This window comes from Prionailurus viverrinus, chromosome E2 (assembly GCF_022837055.1).
Source record: "Prionailurus viverrinus isolate Anna chromosome E2, UM_Priviv_1.0, whole genome shotgun sequence".
Taxonomy (NCBI): domain Eukaryota; kingdom Metazoa; phylum Chordata; class Mammalia; order Carnivora; family Felidae; genus Prionailurus; species Prionailurus viverrinus.
In genome coordinates, this window is record NC_062575.1 from 3700001 (window position 1) to 3713828 (window position 13828).

General features: G+C 49.7%; 1 protein-coding gene across 1 annotated transcript; it reads left to right on the forward strand.

Annotated features, from left to right (window-relative positions):
• The first annotated feature begins 1626 nt into the window (after positions 1 to 1626).
• On the forward strand, positions 1627 to 12862 carry LOC125153431 (NACHT, LRR and PYD domains-containing protein 7-like). Its single transcript, XM_047836585.1, has 5 exons — positions 1627 to 3211; positions 5371 to 5541; positions 8135 to 8302; positions 9789 to 9959; positions 12723 to 12862. The coding sequence occupies exons 1-5, from the start codon at positions 1656 to 1658 to the stop codon at positions 12730 to 12732; spliced, it is 2076 nt and encodes a 691-aa protein (XP_047692541.1). The 5' UTR covers positions 1627 to 1655; the 3' UTR covers positions 12733 to 12862.
• Positions 12863 to 13828: the final 966 nt, after the last annotated feature.

Consider the following 13828-nt stretch of genomic DNA (forward strand, 5'->3'; position numbering starts at 1 on the left):
GCATGAGGTGATACCTCAGTGTGGTTTTGATTTGTGTTTCCCTGATGAGGAGTGACGTTGAGCATCTTTTCATGTGCCTGTTGGCCATCTGGATGTCTTCTTTGGAAAAGTGTCTATTCGTGTCTTTTGCCCATTTCTTCACTGGATTATTTGTTTTTTGGGTGTTGAGTTTGAGAAGTTCTCTACAGATTTTGGATACTAACCCTTGATCTGAGATGTCATTTGCAAATATCTTCTCCCCAGTGGGGACAGTTTTTATTTTTCTTCTTATGAGCTTTATGGACTTGCTGCTCACAAACTGAGATTACAATTGATCTCAAATTAGTTGTGTGCTGTGATGTAGGGATCCGAGTTTACTTTTTATGTGGCTATCTAATTGATGCAGCACCATTTATGGAAGACTGGTTTGTCCCTACTGCTTTGCACTGGAAGACGTTGACCTTGTGAGTCACCAGTGAGCTCGTGGTTCTGTCTCCTGGGTCCTTTGTTTACCTTCTATCAGTTTCCTATCATCTGCTCTAGTTGGTAGTAAGTCTTTGCCAGGGTCAGCACAAGGGCGAATCAAGTGAATGACACCTTAAATTGGGCCCTGGGATGGGGCGCTTGGGTGGCCCAGTTGGTTAAGCGTCTGACTTCAGCTCAGCTCAGGTCATGATCTCACGGTTCATGGGTTCGAGCTCCACATCAGGCTCTGTGCTGACAGCTCAGAGCGTGGAGCCTGCTTCGGATTCTGTGTCTCCCTCTCTCTCTGCCTCTCCCCTGCTCATGCTCTGTCTCTCTCTCTCTCTCAAAGATAAACAAAAACATTTAAAAAATTCTTCTAGGGGCACCGAAGTGGCTCAGGTCATGATCTCACGGTTCATGGGTTCAAGCCCCATGTCGGGCTTTGTGCTGACAGCTCAGAGCGTGGAGCCTGCTTCGGATTCTGTGTCTCCCTCTCTCTCTGCCTCTCCCCTGCTCATGCTCTGTCTCTCTCTCTCTCAAAGATAAACAAAAACATTTAAAAAATTCTTCTAGGGGCACCGAAGTGGCTCAGGTAAGCATTCGACTTCCGCTCAGGTCATGGTCTCACGGTTCATGTGTTCGAGCCCCACATCAGGCTCTGTGCTGACAGCTCCGAGCCTGGAGACTGCTTCCAATTCTGTGTCTCCCTCTCTCTCTGCCTCTCCCCTGCTCATGCTCTGTCTCTCTCTCTCTCAAAGATAAACAAAAACATTTAAAAAATTCTTCTAGGGGCACCGAAGTGGCTCAGGTAAGCATTCGACTTCCGCTCAGGTCATGGTCTCACGGTTCATGTGTTCGAGCTCCACATCAGGCTCTGTGCTGACAGCTCCGAGCCTGGAGACTGCTTCCGATTCTGTGTCTCCCTTGCTCTCTGCCCCTTTCCTGCTCACTTGTGTGCACTCTCTCTCTCAAAAGTAAATAAACATTCAAAAAAAAAAAAAAACCATAAAAAAAGGGATGGGGGGGACTGGCAGGTTACAGGAGCCAGAGGGTCAATACTGTCTGGTAGCGGAAGGTTACGCACCTATTCTTGATAGTCCTCATTTCTGGTCCTTTACAAAGTGTGTTTTCAAGTTGAGTTGAATCCCTGGCACCCCAACGTTGTCTCCTCGCGTAGCCTTACGGATGCAGAGAAGCGAGACAGGAACGCGATGGAGAAATCCTCCATCCAGAAGGACACTCCTTGGCCAGGAGATGACGACGTTCACGACCATGTGACCCAGAGAAGCCAAGGGTTCCTATCCCTCTTGAACTCCAGGATGTCCACAGAGCTAATGCCACAGACGGTGGTGCTGCACGGTGCCGCGGGCGTCGGGAAGACCACGCTGGCCAAGAAGTGCATGCTGGACTGGACGCAGGCCGGCCCGGCCCGCGCCCGCCCCGCCGCCCTCTACCTCAGCTGCAAGGCGCTCAGCCGCAGGGGGCCGTGCACCCTGGCGGAGCTGCTGGCCGACAGCGCCCCGGGCCCGCGCCGGGCCCTTCCGCGGCTGCTCGCGCGGGCGCGGACGCTCCTGCTGGTCATCGACGCTTTCGAGGAGCTGCGCGTGCCCGCCGCGGCGCTGGCGCGCGACCTGGGCGGCGACCGGGGCGCGCGGCGGCCGGCGCCCGTGCTCCTGGGGGGCCTGCTCAAGAGGAAGCTGCTCCCCGCGGCCACGCTCCTGGTGACCACGCGGCCCGAGGCCCTGGGGGAGCTGCGGCTGGTGGTGGAGCAGCCGCTCCTGGTGGAGGTCGAGGGGCTCTCGGAGCCGGAGCGCAGGGCGTATCTGCGGCGACAGCTGGGAGGCGAGGCTCAGGCGCGGCGCGCTTGGCAGCTCATGCGAAGCAACGCGGCGCTGCTCCGCCTGGGCTCGGCGCCCGCCGTGTGCTGGATGCTGGGCGCCTGCCTGCGGCTGCCCGCGGACGAGGGCGACGACCCGGGCCGCACGTGCCGCACCGCCACGTCGCTGCTGCTGCGCTTCCTGTGCAGCCGGGTCGCGCCCGCGCCGGGCAGCTGCCCGCGCCCGCGCCCCCGGGCCCCGCTGCGCGCCCTGTGCCTGCTGGCGGCCGAGGGCGTGTGGGCGCAGACCTCGCTGTTTGAGCCCCGGGACCTGCGCAGACTGGGCGTGCGCGAGGCCGACCTGCGCCCCTTCGTGGACCGGAGCCTCCTGCTGGAGAGCGGCGAGTGCGCGGGCTGCTACCGCTTCCTGCACCTGAGCCTGCAGCACCTCCTGGCGGCCGCGCTCTACGTCCTGGGCGGCGGCGAGGGCGGCCCCGGCTGGGGCGCTCGCGGGGTGCGGACGCTGCTCTCCAAGGAGGAAGGGCGCCGGAACCCCCACCTGGCCCACGTGGGGCGCTTCTTGTTCGGCCTCGCCAACGAAGACAGGGTCAGGGAGCTGGGGGCCGCCTTCGGCTGCCCGGTGTCCACGGAGCTCAAGCACGAGCTGCTGGCGTGCACCGTGAGGTCCCCCGAGAACGGCCCCTTCTCCTCGGTGACGGACACGAGGGAGACCTTGTGCCGTCTCTACGAATCGCAGGACGAACCGCTGGTGAAGGAAGCCGTGGCCCAGGTCACCGAAGTGTCCTTGCACTTGAAAGACCCCACGGACCTCGCGCACGCGTCCTTCTGCCTCAAGCATTGCGAACGGCTGCAGAAACTGCGTCTGCGGGTGGAAAAGGGCGTGTTCCTGGACGACGACACCGCGTCGGGGTCCGAGGCCCAGGCTGCCGGGTAAGGAGCCTCACGGTTCACTTTGTCAATTGCCCCCGCCCTCAGCCTCCCACCCTGCGGCACCCGGAACGGGGCCGACTTCCGCTCCCTGTGGCTGAGGGTCAGAACGGGCTTCTGGCCACAATTTCTCCTGCCAGCTTGCCACTCAAGGTGCAGGTCGTGATGTTCAGGTTAGGAATGGAATCTTAGTGTTAATGGGACCAGGTTCAGGGTATCCCTAGACCATCTGGATATTTCAGGTATTTTCCTTAACAATTGTTTTTAAAATTTTTTTTAATTAAAATTTTCAATGGTTATTTTTGAGACCGTGAGAGACTGTGAGTGGGGAGGGGGGCAGAGAGAGAGACACACACACAATCCGAAGCAGGCTCCAGGCTCTGAGCTGCCAACGCAGAGCCCCACATGGGTCTCAACCCAGGAACTGGGAGGTCATGACCTGAGCCCAAGTCGGATGCTCACCCAACTGAGCCACGCAGGCGCCCCAACGATTCTCTTTTTCTCAAACTAGAGCCATCATACCATACATCACACCCTCAGGACTTCTGTCTGGAAGTTTGTACTCTTTGACCACTTTGACCCATTTTATCCACATCCTGCCTCTGGCAACCACCATTCTGTTCTATGAGTTCGTGCTTGTTTCTTTTCGGTTCCATGTATAAGTGAGACCATTCAGTATTTGTCTTTCTTCCTTCCCCGGCTTAATTCACTTAGCGTAATGCTCCCGAGATCCATCCATGTAGTCACAAATGGCAAAATTTCCTTTTTTTTTTTTTTGTGGCTGCATCATATTCTGTCGCATACACACACATTTTCTTTATCCATTCATCCATCAGTGGACACTTAGGTTGCTTCCCTATTTTGTGTATTGTAAATGATGGTGCCATGAACATGGGAGGGCAGATATCTTTTCCAGATAGTGATTTCATTCTCTCCGGCAAAATAGCCAGAAATAAGATTCCTGGATCATAGTGTAGTTCTGTTTTTAAGGTTTGGAGTAACCTCCAGACATTTTCTATGGTGGCTGTGCCAATTTACGTTCCCACCAACAGGGCGAGAGGATTCCCTTTTCTCCATATCCTCGCCAACACTTTTTTTTCTTGTCTTTTGAGTCCAGCCATTCTGACAGATGCGAGGTGCGTTTCCATGATGATGAGTGATGTTGAGCATCATTTCATGTGCCTGTTGGGCGTCTGAATGTCTTCTTTGGAAAAATGTCTTTTCAGATCCTCTCATTTTTTTTAATAAATTCTTTTTTAACGTTTTATTTATTTTTGAGATAGGGAGAGACCGAGCATGAACAGGGGAGGGTCAGAGAGGGAGACACAGAATCTGAAACAGGCTCCAGGCTCTGAGCTGTCAGCACAGAGCCCGACGCAGGGCTCGAACTCATGGAGCGCAAGATCATGACCTGAGCCGAAGTCGGACGCTTAACCGACTGAGCCACCCAGGCGCCCCTCCTCTACCCATTTTTAAGTCTTTTTTTTTTTTTTTTGACTTGTAGGTGTTCTTTACATGTTTTGGATATTAACCCCTTATCAGATGATATGATTTGCCAATATTTCCTCCCATTCCATAGGCTGCCTTTTCATTTTGTCGGTGGTTTCCTTTGTGGTACAGCCTGCCGGTTCCTACTCTTCCCATAAATGCTTTTCTTTGTTTTTTCTTTTAAATATAATTTATTGTCAGATCGGCTTCCATACAACACCCAGTGCTCATCCCAACAAGTGCCCTCCTCAATGCCCATCACCCACTTTCCCCTCTCCCCCACTCCCATCAACCCTCAGTTTGTTCTCTGTATTTAAGTCTCTTACAGTTTGTCTCCCTCCCTCTCTGTTTGTAACTATTTTCCCCTTCCCTTCCCCCATGGTCTTACGTTTTTCAGGATCCACATAAGAGTGAAACCATATGGTATCTGTCTTTCTCTGTATGGCTTATTTCACTTAGCATCACACTCTCCAGTTCCATCCACGTTGCTACAAATGGCCATATTTCATTCTTTCTCATTGCCAAGTAGTATTCCATTGTATATATAAACCACATCTTCTGTATCCATTTGTCGGTTGACGGACAATGTGGGCTCTTTCCATAATTTGGCTATCGTTGAAAGTGCTGCCATACGTGGTTTTCAACAGACGCTCTTGTCCGTCCCTTCCTTCTAGGTCACAGTATGACCATCTCTTTCTCCAGATCTGGGCAGATCTCTGCTTGGTGTTCAGTTCAAACAAGAGCCTCTGCTTCTTGGATGTGAGCCAAAGCTTCTTGAGTTCCTCCTCCGTGAGGATTCTTTGTGAGCGAATAACCCGTGTCACCTGTCATCTCCAGAAAGTGGTGTGAGTAGAAACTAATCCCCAGGCATTTAAAAAAAATTTTTTTTCAACGTTTATTTATTTTTGGGACAGAGAGAGACAGAGCATGAACGGGCGAGGGGCAGAGAGAGAGGGAGACACAGAATCGGAAACAGGCTCCAGGCTCTGAGCCGTCAGCCCAGAGCCTGACGCGGGGCTCGAACTCATGGACCGCGAGATCGTGACCTGGCTGAAGTCGGACGCTTAACCGACTGCGCCACCCAGGCGCCCCGCCCAGGCATTTTTAAGGTGGCAGCAGTCTGGATGCCTGACCAGGCTCTGACTAACCGGGTGCCCAGAATACAACATATTGACATGGCTCCTAGTGAAAGAATTGTATGTTACCTTGAGTTATTTTCATGAAACTTGGCCAAGTGTTTGGAGGTTTCCATACATCTGCTATGGGCATAGTTGAAACTCTCCTATAGGAAATATAGGTACATGCATGTCAGAAGGAGACCCGGGTGGAAATTGGGGGAAACAGTTGTTGTTTTTTTTTTTTTTAATATGAAATTTATTGTCAAATTGGTTTCCATGCAACACTCAGTGCTCATCCCAACAGGTGCCCTCCTCAATACCTGTCACCTCCCCTCCCCTCCCCTCCCTCCCACCCCCCATCAACCCTCAGTTTGTTCTCAGTTTTTAAGAGTCTCTTACGGTTTGGCTCCCTCCCTCTTGGGAGAAACGGTTTTAAATAATGTGAATAAGGAAGCGTTGATAGGGCAATGGTGAATTTATAACTGGTATGTGGGATGGGATTGAGAAAGGAGTCCAGGTAGTGAGGTAGGTTGGGGCACAAGTAAATCATGATGGGGCCGCCTGGGCAGGTGACTGTTAGGGTATCCTTTAAAACCAATACATGTGCAAGCGATAAACTTTAGAAGTTGTGTTCAAAATTACAGACCGCTACACTGCTGAAACTCCCTACCATCCCCTTCTCCAAACCAACATGCCTTAGAAAGTTTACTTAAGCCACCCGAAATGTGCTATATACTTGGAAGGACAGCTCTGGCAAACATCAGTTGACCGTACCTGCCGATGTCAGGAGATCGGTAGCTTGCTTTTCTCAGAATGCCACGGGACTTGTGTGTTCAAAGTGATCTGACATAGGTTGGTGCCTGGAAAGATGTTAGTTTCTTCTGTATGGCCTTGAAAGTTTACATGGGTCTGGTTTTATAAGGCTTTACATGAGAAAACCAGAATTCGATGGCACCCATAACCTGTTCCACTAAGAGTTTTGGACAATGTGAGCAGAGGTCCTGAACAGCCGGCATCCGCCTTACTCTAGCACTCGGTGCTGAAAATTTCATTTTGAAGCCTCTTTCGGATAAACCGATGGGAATGTTCGTTATCTAAACATGAAGGGTCATGCGTTATTAGACCAGTTGTGGGTTTAGGGAGTGTTTTACAGCAGGGGGATGGAGTGCCAGGTCTGGAGGTACAAAAACGGGAGAAGAACCTCTAAAAATATAAGTGTAAATGAAGATCTGCAATTACAGGGTAGAAGAGGCAGTCGTGGCGGGTGTTGAGTCCATGCCAAATTAGGATTCATTAATCATGCCTCAGAAAGAGGTCCTGAAAGAAAAATTTCCCCCAGTTATTTCCTGCTGTGCACACAGGATAACTTAGGAGCTAGATTTCATGATGCATAACACCAGGTTGATTAACTCTTACTCTGAAGAAGGTGGCATAGAGTCCAGATGCCAGAAACAAAAAATCTTATCATTTTTTTTTTTAGTGCTGAATTGTTTCTTGAAGTCCACAGTTGGTTTAGAGGAAATTCATGTTCTCCTCCATTTAAGATTTCTTGTAATGCTATTTAACATTCCACAATCTATGATTTGGCTATTGTTGATAGCGCTGCTATAAACACGGGGGTGCAGGTGCCCCTTGGAATCCGCATGTTTGTGTCCTTTGAATAAGTACCTAATAGTTCAATTGTTCAACAGTTCAACAGTTCAATTGTTCAATAGTTCAACAGACCTATTTTTAACTTCTTGAGGAACCTCCATACTGTTCTCCAGAGTGGCTGCATCGGTTTGCATTCCCACCAGCAGTGCACGAGGGTTCCCCTTTCTCGGCATCCTTGCCAATGTCTGCTGTCTCCCGACTTGTTAACTTTAGCCGATGTGGCAAGCATCGGGTGACTCTTCATGGCCCATACCCTCAGGGCATCTGGTTTGTTTTCTAACTCATAAACCATAACGTGCTGTAGCCTTGGTGGAAACAGCTTTGTGGAAATGGAAACAGCTACCGGGAGTGGCAGTCAGAAATCCTTTATTCTGGCTAGGGAAGGTCAGTAGACATTGAGGGTGAGGGGAAGAAGGCTGTGAGCTGAAGGAGACACATGGCAGGACACAAAAACACAAGGAGAGCGCATTTCATCAGCATGAACTAAGACAACGGTGACTGACCCCTTCAGCCGTCCTGGCTTTTCTTCTTTCCAGCCATCACTCTATTGACTCGCTCTCCTCGTCCGCTTTCCTGACCATCTTCCCCCGTCCACCTTGACCCCGAGACTGCTCACCTCTCTGTATCCACAGCACTCAAGACGGAACCCCTTTTTGTTTTTCCCTAGGATCAAAAAGGTCTCCCCTGCCGATGCTTATCGGAACTTGTGTCTAGCTGTCATCGGTAAGAAGACTCTGACCTACCTGGTCCTGGAAGGTGGTGGCCACAGTGACAAGCTGCTGCTGCTGTTGTGTGAGCCACTGAAACACTCCAGATGTAACCTGCAGTATCTGAGGTAGATCTCCCGGTCCTTGCTTTTCTCAGCAGTCATCTGATGCTGTGCGCTAGCTGCCCCGTGCCTCTGGGTGAACTGGAAAGGAGACAGACCTACTCGGATCGGATGCCACGTTAAACAGGGGACGTAGTCTCGGACAGAGGCAGAAACCCCATCCACATTCTTTTTTCTCCAGCTAGCTCGTCTTGTGCATTGAATAACGAGCCCCGAGGGCAAAGAAACACCCAGAACTCTGCACTGTCCTCTGGCTCAGGGACATGGTATCTTAGACTCCAGGTTGCCTACATGGTAGGATTCAGAGCAACCATCATCCCTAACTGACCACTCAGCAATACCACAGAAGCATCAAGTATCCTGGCCGCTGGTATTTCACTGATTTGAGCAATTCCTCAGAGACCGCCCTCCCCCCCCATGAGCACTCTGATGATCATCACCCACCTAGGGAACCATTTTTCCTTCCTTTGGTTTAGTTGGGTGGCAGCCTGAGGTACAGGTTATCAGTACAGGTTTGTTTTGTTTTTAGATTTGAGCTCACTTCCAAATACCATTTTTTACCTCTAGGATTCTGAGCTGTTTCCTCATCTATAAAGCGGGTTCTTGAGCATTGAATGAAGCAGGACTATGACCTGCTTTGCACAGGGGGCAGACACAAAGGGTAGCTCTTTGCCTATGGATGATTTTTGATGTTGTTCCTCATTTAATTAGAAAAAAATGTTACTCTAAAGTTTTGATAAGTGACGTTTCTAAGTGGGTACACTAAACCTCGGCAAATGTCTGAATCAGAATCTCCCACTTAGGCTCACAGGATTTGAGACCCTTCACATTCCACCCTGTCTGTATTCCAATGACTTAAGCAAATTTATAACCTCTTCGTTATAGGCTAATCTCTGAGGCCAGAAAGGTACTAATTTTAAGAACTCCCAATGGGGCGCCTGGGTGGCTCAGTTGGTTAAGCGTCTGACCTTGGCTCAGGTCATGATCTTGCGGTTTGTGAGTTGGAGCCCCGCCTCGGGCCCTGTGCTGACAGCTCGGAGAGTGGAGCCTGCTTCCGATTCTGTGTCTCATCTCTCTCTGCCCCTCCCCCGCTCATGCTCTCAATAATAAACGTTAAATTTTTTTTTTTAAAGGCAGTTTCACCTTCTGGGATGAGCACTGGGTGTTGCATGGAAACCAATTTGACAATAAATTTCATATTTAAAAAAAAAAAGGCAGAGTTTGAGCAGTAACAGGCCACGTTAGTGAAACTTCATGCCTAATTGTATTATAGATTTTTTTCTCTTACATGAGGTTGGATGTTGATCAAATGGCAATGGGGACATTTGAAGAAGCAAAGGAGATCAATTCTCAGTACTAATTCAGGTCAGGGTTGGGCACATATTGGAGAAGAATGAAATGGAAATCCAGTATAGTCTTCAGGGAAGCACTGTAAGTTGATGTGACCTCTCTGTCCTCCCAGAAGAATGGCTTTCCCCCATTTATCTCACAGGCTGGGATCCTGTTCTGACACCACTCAGCAGTGGGCTTATTTCTTCTCAGCCCTTGAAGTCAACCAGTCCCTCACATGCCTGAACCTCACAGCAAATGAGCTCCTGGATGAGAGTGCCAGGTTGCTGTGCAAGACTCTGAGACACCCCAAGTGCTTCCTGCAGAAGCTGTCGTAAGTGCTGCCTCTGTTCCCATGGAGCATCTCCACACTAGGTCTGGGGCCACATAGGGAACAGCACTGGTAACACCTGGATTTGCTGGGCGACCCATATGGGACTTCCCCCTGACATAGACCCCCCTAGCTCCCAGTTTTGGTCCCAGGTGGATAATTCAAGCATCTTTCTTGCCCTTCTCCCATTCCTGGTCCTTCGGGCTTTGATCATGAGCACATGTTATAGGGGGTGCTGAATTAACAAGAAGGGATGTCAGCCAAGAAGGCTGGGCTTTGGAAATGTTCTCACGGTCTTGCTACGTGTGCGGTGCTTTCGCAGGTTAGAAAACTGTCATCTTACAGAAGCCTGTTGTGAGGAGCTCTCTTCTGCTTCGATCGTCAACCAGGCGCTGATGCGCCTGTGCTTGGCCAACAACAACCTTGGGGATGGTGGGGTGAAACTTTTACGTGGGGGTCTGAGTCACCCTGTCAACTACAGAACCTGGTTTAAGTCTGTGTGTGTGCGCACCTGCATTCAGGTAGGACAGATAGGAGAGCACTTGATGATGCTACGTGAATGAAATTGGCGAGACCCTGGTACACATTAGGGAAAGGACAGGTAGAAACAGATAGGAATATTCACATGCCTTTCAGAGCAGGGCTTACCTTCTGACCTCTTCCTATGTCGGAAATTTGGGATAGACGGTTCTCGGGTCTGATGTTCTGTGTATGTTTTTAAAGTCCACATGACCTACGTGTTCCTACAACTGTGAAGGGGTTGAGTTATGTGGTAGGGTTCAATTCTTTCTTTCTTTCCTGCAAATGGCTAGATGGTAAAGATTTTAGACTTTATGGGCCATAGGGTCTCTCTTGCAAGTATTCAACTGTGCCATTGCCGAGTTGAACACGTAAGGAAATGAAGTGTGGTTGTGTCACACTAAAACCTTATTCACCAGAAACAGGTGGTGGGCTGGATTGGACCCATGGGCTGTAATTTGCTGACCCTTGTTATATGGGAATAATCCCAGCATGGGATACCTGTTCCCATTAGAAGCATAGTTAGGGTAACATTCAACAGACTGGGCAGAGTTAGAGGCTTATTTCTGTTCAGATTTTTTTTTCTTGGCTTTGATTTCCCTGAGCTGCTTATTCTCCTGGGGGCACTTCTGTCTGCCCATTAGCCTTATGGCTTCTAGCTGGATTAATCTAGGCTCTCCTTTAATCCAGATGTGCTCCAGTCATTTAAGACTAAAAAGAGAAAACAAGTTTTCGGCTTATAGTGGCATATAAAGAAAATGAAAAGATCTAATGAATACTGTTTAGGTAGCACATAGGAAGCACAGAAAATTCTACAAGGCTGTCTGTGTAGTGACATCATGTCTTTATTTTTTTTAACTTAAAAAAAATTTTTTTAATCTTTATTTTTGAGAGACAGAGCACGAGCAGGGGAGGGGCAGAGAGAGAGAGGGAGACACAGAATCCGAAGCAGGCTCCAGGCACAGAGCCTGACGTAAGGCTCGAACTCACGGACTGTGAGATCATGACCCGAGCTGAAGTCGGACACTCAACCGACCGAGCCACCCAGGTGCCCCGGACATCATGTCTTTAGAGTTGGCTTAGGCATCTAAACAAAAAATGTCCAGGGGCGCCTGGGTGGTACAGTCAGTTAAGCATCCTACTTTGGCTCAGGTCATGATCTCGCGGTTCGTGAGTTTGAGCCCCGTGTCGGGCTCTGTGCTGACAGCTCAGAGCCCGGAGCCTGCTTTGGATTCTGTGTGTGTGTCTGTGTCTCCTTCTCTGCCCCTCTCCTGCTTGTGCTCTGTCTCTCAAAAATAAATAAATGCCAAAGTTTAAATAAAAAATGTCCAGTGCTCGTTAAACACCCACTGTGTGCGAGGGACTTTACTAAATTTTACAAAGATTTTTAAAAAAATTATTACAACCCATGAGATAGTTACCTTTATTTCAGATTTACTAATTGGAAAACCAACACTTAGCCACTTAGCTTGCCTGTGGTCACATCTATGTGGTAGGTAAAAAGCCCCCTCTAGAAACTGAAATGGCAAAGATCATTGCTTTAAATACGTAGAGTTGATGTTGGACCAAGCCTCCACTTAGCCTACAAAACTCACTCTTATATTTTGTTTGAGTTCCCCTGCCTAAACTTCTCGGGTTCACCGATGACTTTAGGATTTCGCATACTACAAAGCATGGGGTCTGTTGGTCTAGTTATCATCCCTGAACTTCAGGGTCTGTGGCCGCGGTTGCAATTATGCCATGGTTGGGGCACAGGGCTGGGACGGCTGATTACAGACCCACCTGTCTAAATGTACCAGGTGGCCATCCTTCTGTGTGGTCTGGCCTCCTAGTCAGAGGGCTTTGTAGAAGCCTAAGCTTGTAGGAAAGTCTACAGAGTTTAAACGACAAACCCAGTCACTAGCTTTCCGGAAACTTGAGCTTTTGGTATGCCACAGTCCTGTTGGGATGATTTCAACACAAGCCATGAAATAAAATCTCTCTGTCTCTCTACAGCAAGAGTAGAACCCTGGTGGCCTAACCACGCAGAAAATGAATGGGACCTCAGATTCAGTCTTGGGTCTCTCTGACCCTAGAGCCCAAGCTCTTGACCTATAGGACATGCTGCTGTTCTAGGAACATCTGTATCTTAAGCGTAGGTCTGTGTCTGCATAATAAAAGGTGGCAGACAAAGGTCAGTTGAACCGTCTAACACTCAGGCAAGGTGGGCATGATGTAATGATTTCACGTGCACGTTTTCACGTACAGGTCTGCCTGAAAGTCTGTAGCTCACAGTGGAAGGTGTGTGCTGTTGGAAGGAGCAACCACTCTGCAGGGCGTAAGTCAGAAGAATCCAACAGTCTTTGCAGGTTATCACGTTGCAACATAACCAGACGTGGCTGTAGACACCTCTCAAAGCTGCTCCAGGAAGACTCCAGCTTAACAAACTTGGATCTGGGGTTCAACCCCATAGCTACGGGATCGTGGTATCTCTGCGAGGCCTTGAAGAAGCCAAATTGTAACCCAAGATGTCGCGGGTAGGTACTTTGGCTCGTTTTGTTTTTTTTTTTAATTTTTTTTTCAACGTTTATTTATTTTTGGGACAGAGAGAGACAGAGCATGAACGGGGGAGGGGCAGAGAGAGAGGGAGACACAGAATCTGAAACAGGCTCCAGGCTCCGAGCCATCAGCCCAGAGCCCGATGCGGGGCTCGAACTCCCGGACCGCGAGATCGTGACCTGGCTGAAGTTGGACGCTTAACCGACTGCGCCACCCAGGCGCCCCTGGCTCGTTTTTTAAGGTGCTGTAGAGATGCGTAATCTTCCTGAGGTGTTTGAGAATGCAGACTGCAATAGTCTCTCTCCTCCAATTTAGGAGGCAAATCCCTGCAGAAATCCTAAGCACCCGGTTTACCTGTATTGACAGTCATTCAGAGGGCCTGGAGGAGTAGGCTAGAGGTGTGGACAGCCCCCAGTAGAGTGGGCTTCAGGGGCACACAGCTTCTGTGTGAGCAGGATCCAGTGACCAGGACACAGTGGGCCTGCCTCGACTCAGTGACCAGGGGACCATGGATGGATACTGCCCCCAGGAAAGGCGGTGACTCCATCGACGGGACGGTAGGCTCCACACCACCTTTTCCCTCCCACGTTTTGGTCAATTGCATCTCACTGATGCAAAGTACTTTGCAACTAGAACCCTATTGGAAAGAGAATCTGGGTCATGTAACAGCTTCCCTGCCCTTGCGGAGATGAGAAAGTACACTAGAACACAGGGTGATTCTGTTTAACGTCTTGGCTGTACTGGAGAACTCTTAAAATTCCTGATGGTCAGGCTGCCTCCCAAAACTGATGAAATTTAGGGCAAGTGGAACCTGG

Bases quoted from the DNA above. Each gene is read 5' to 3' on its own strand.
- LOC125153431 (XM_047836585.1), top strand. From the start codon at position 1,656: ATGGAGAAATCCTCCATCCAGAAGGACACTCCTTGGCCAGGAGATGAC. The intron at 3,212-5,370 runs GTAAGGAGCCTC...CCTTCCTTCTAG, and splicing joins TCCGAGGCCCAGGCTGCCGG to GTCACAGTATGACCATCTCT. The intron at 5,542-8,134 runs GTGAGTAGAAAC...GTTTTTCCCTAG, and splicing joins TGTCATCTCCAGAAAGTGGT to GATCAAAAAGGTCTCCCCTG.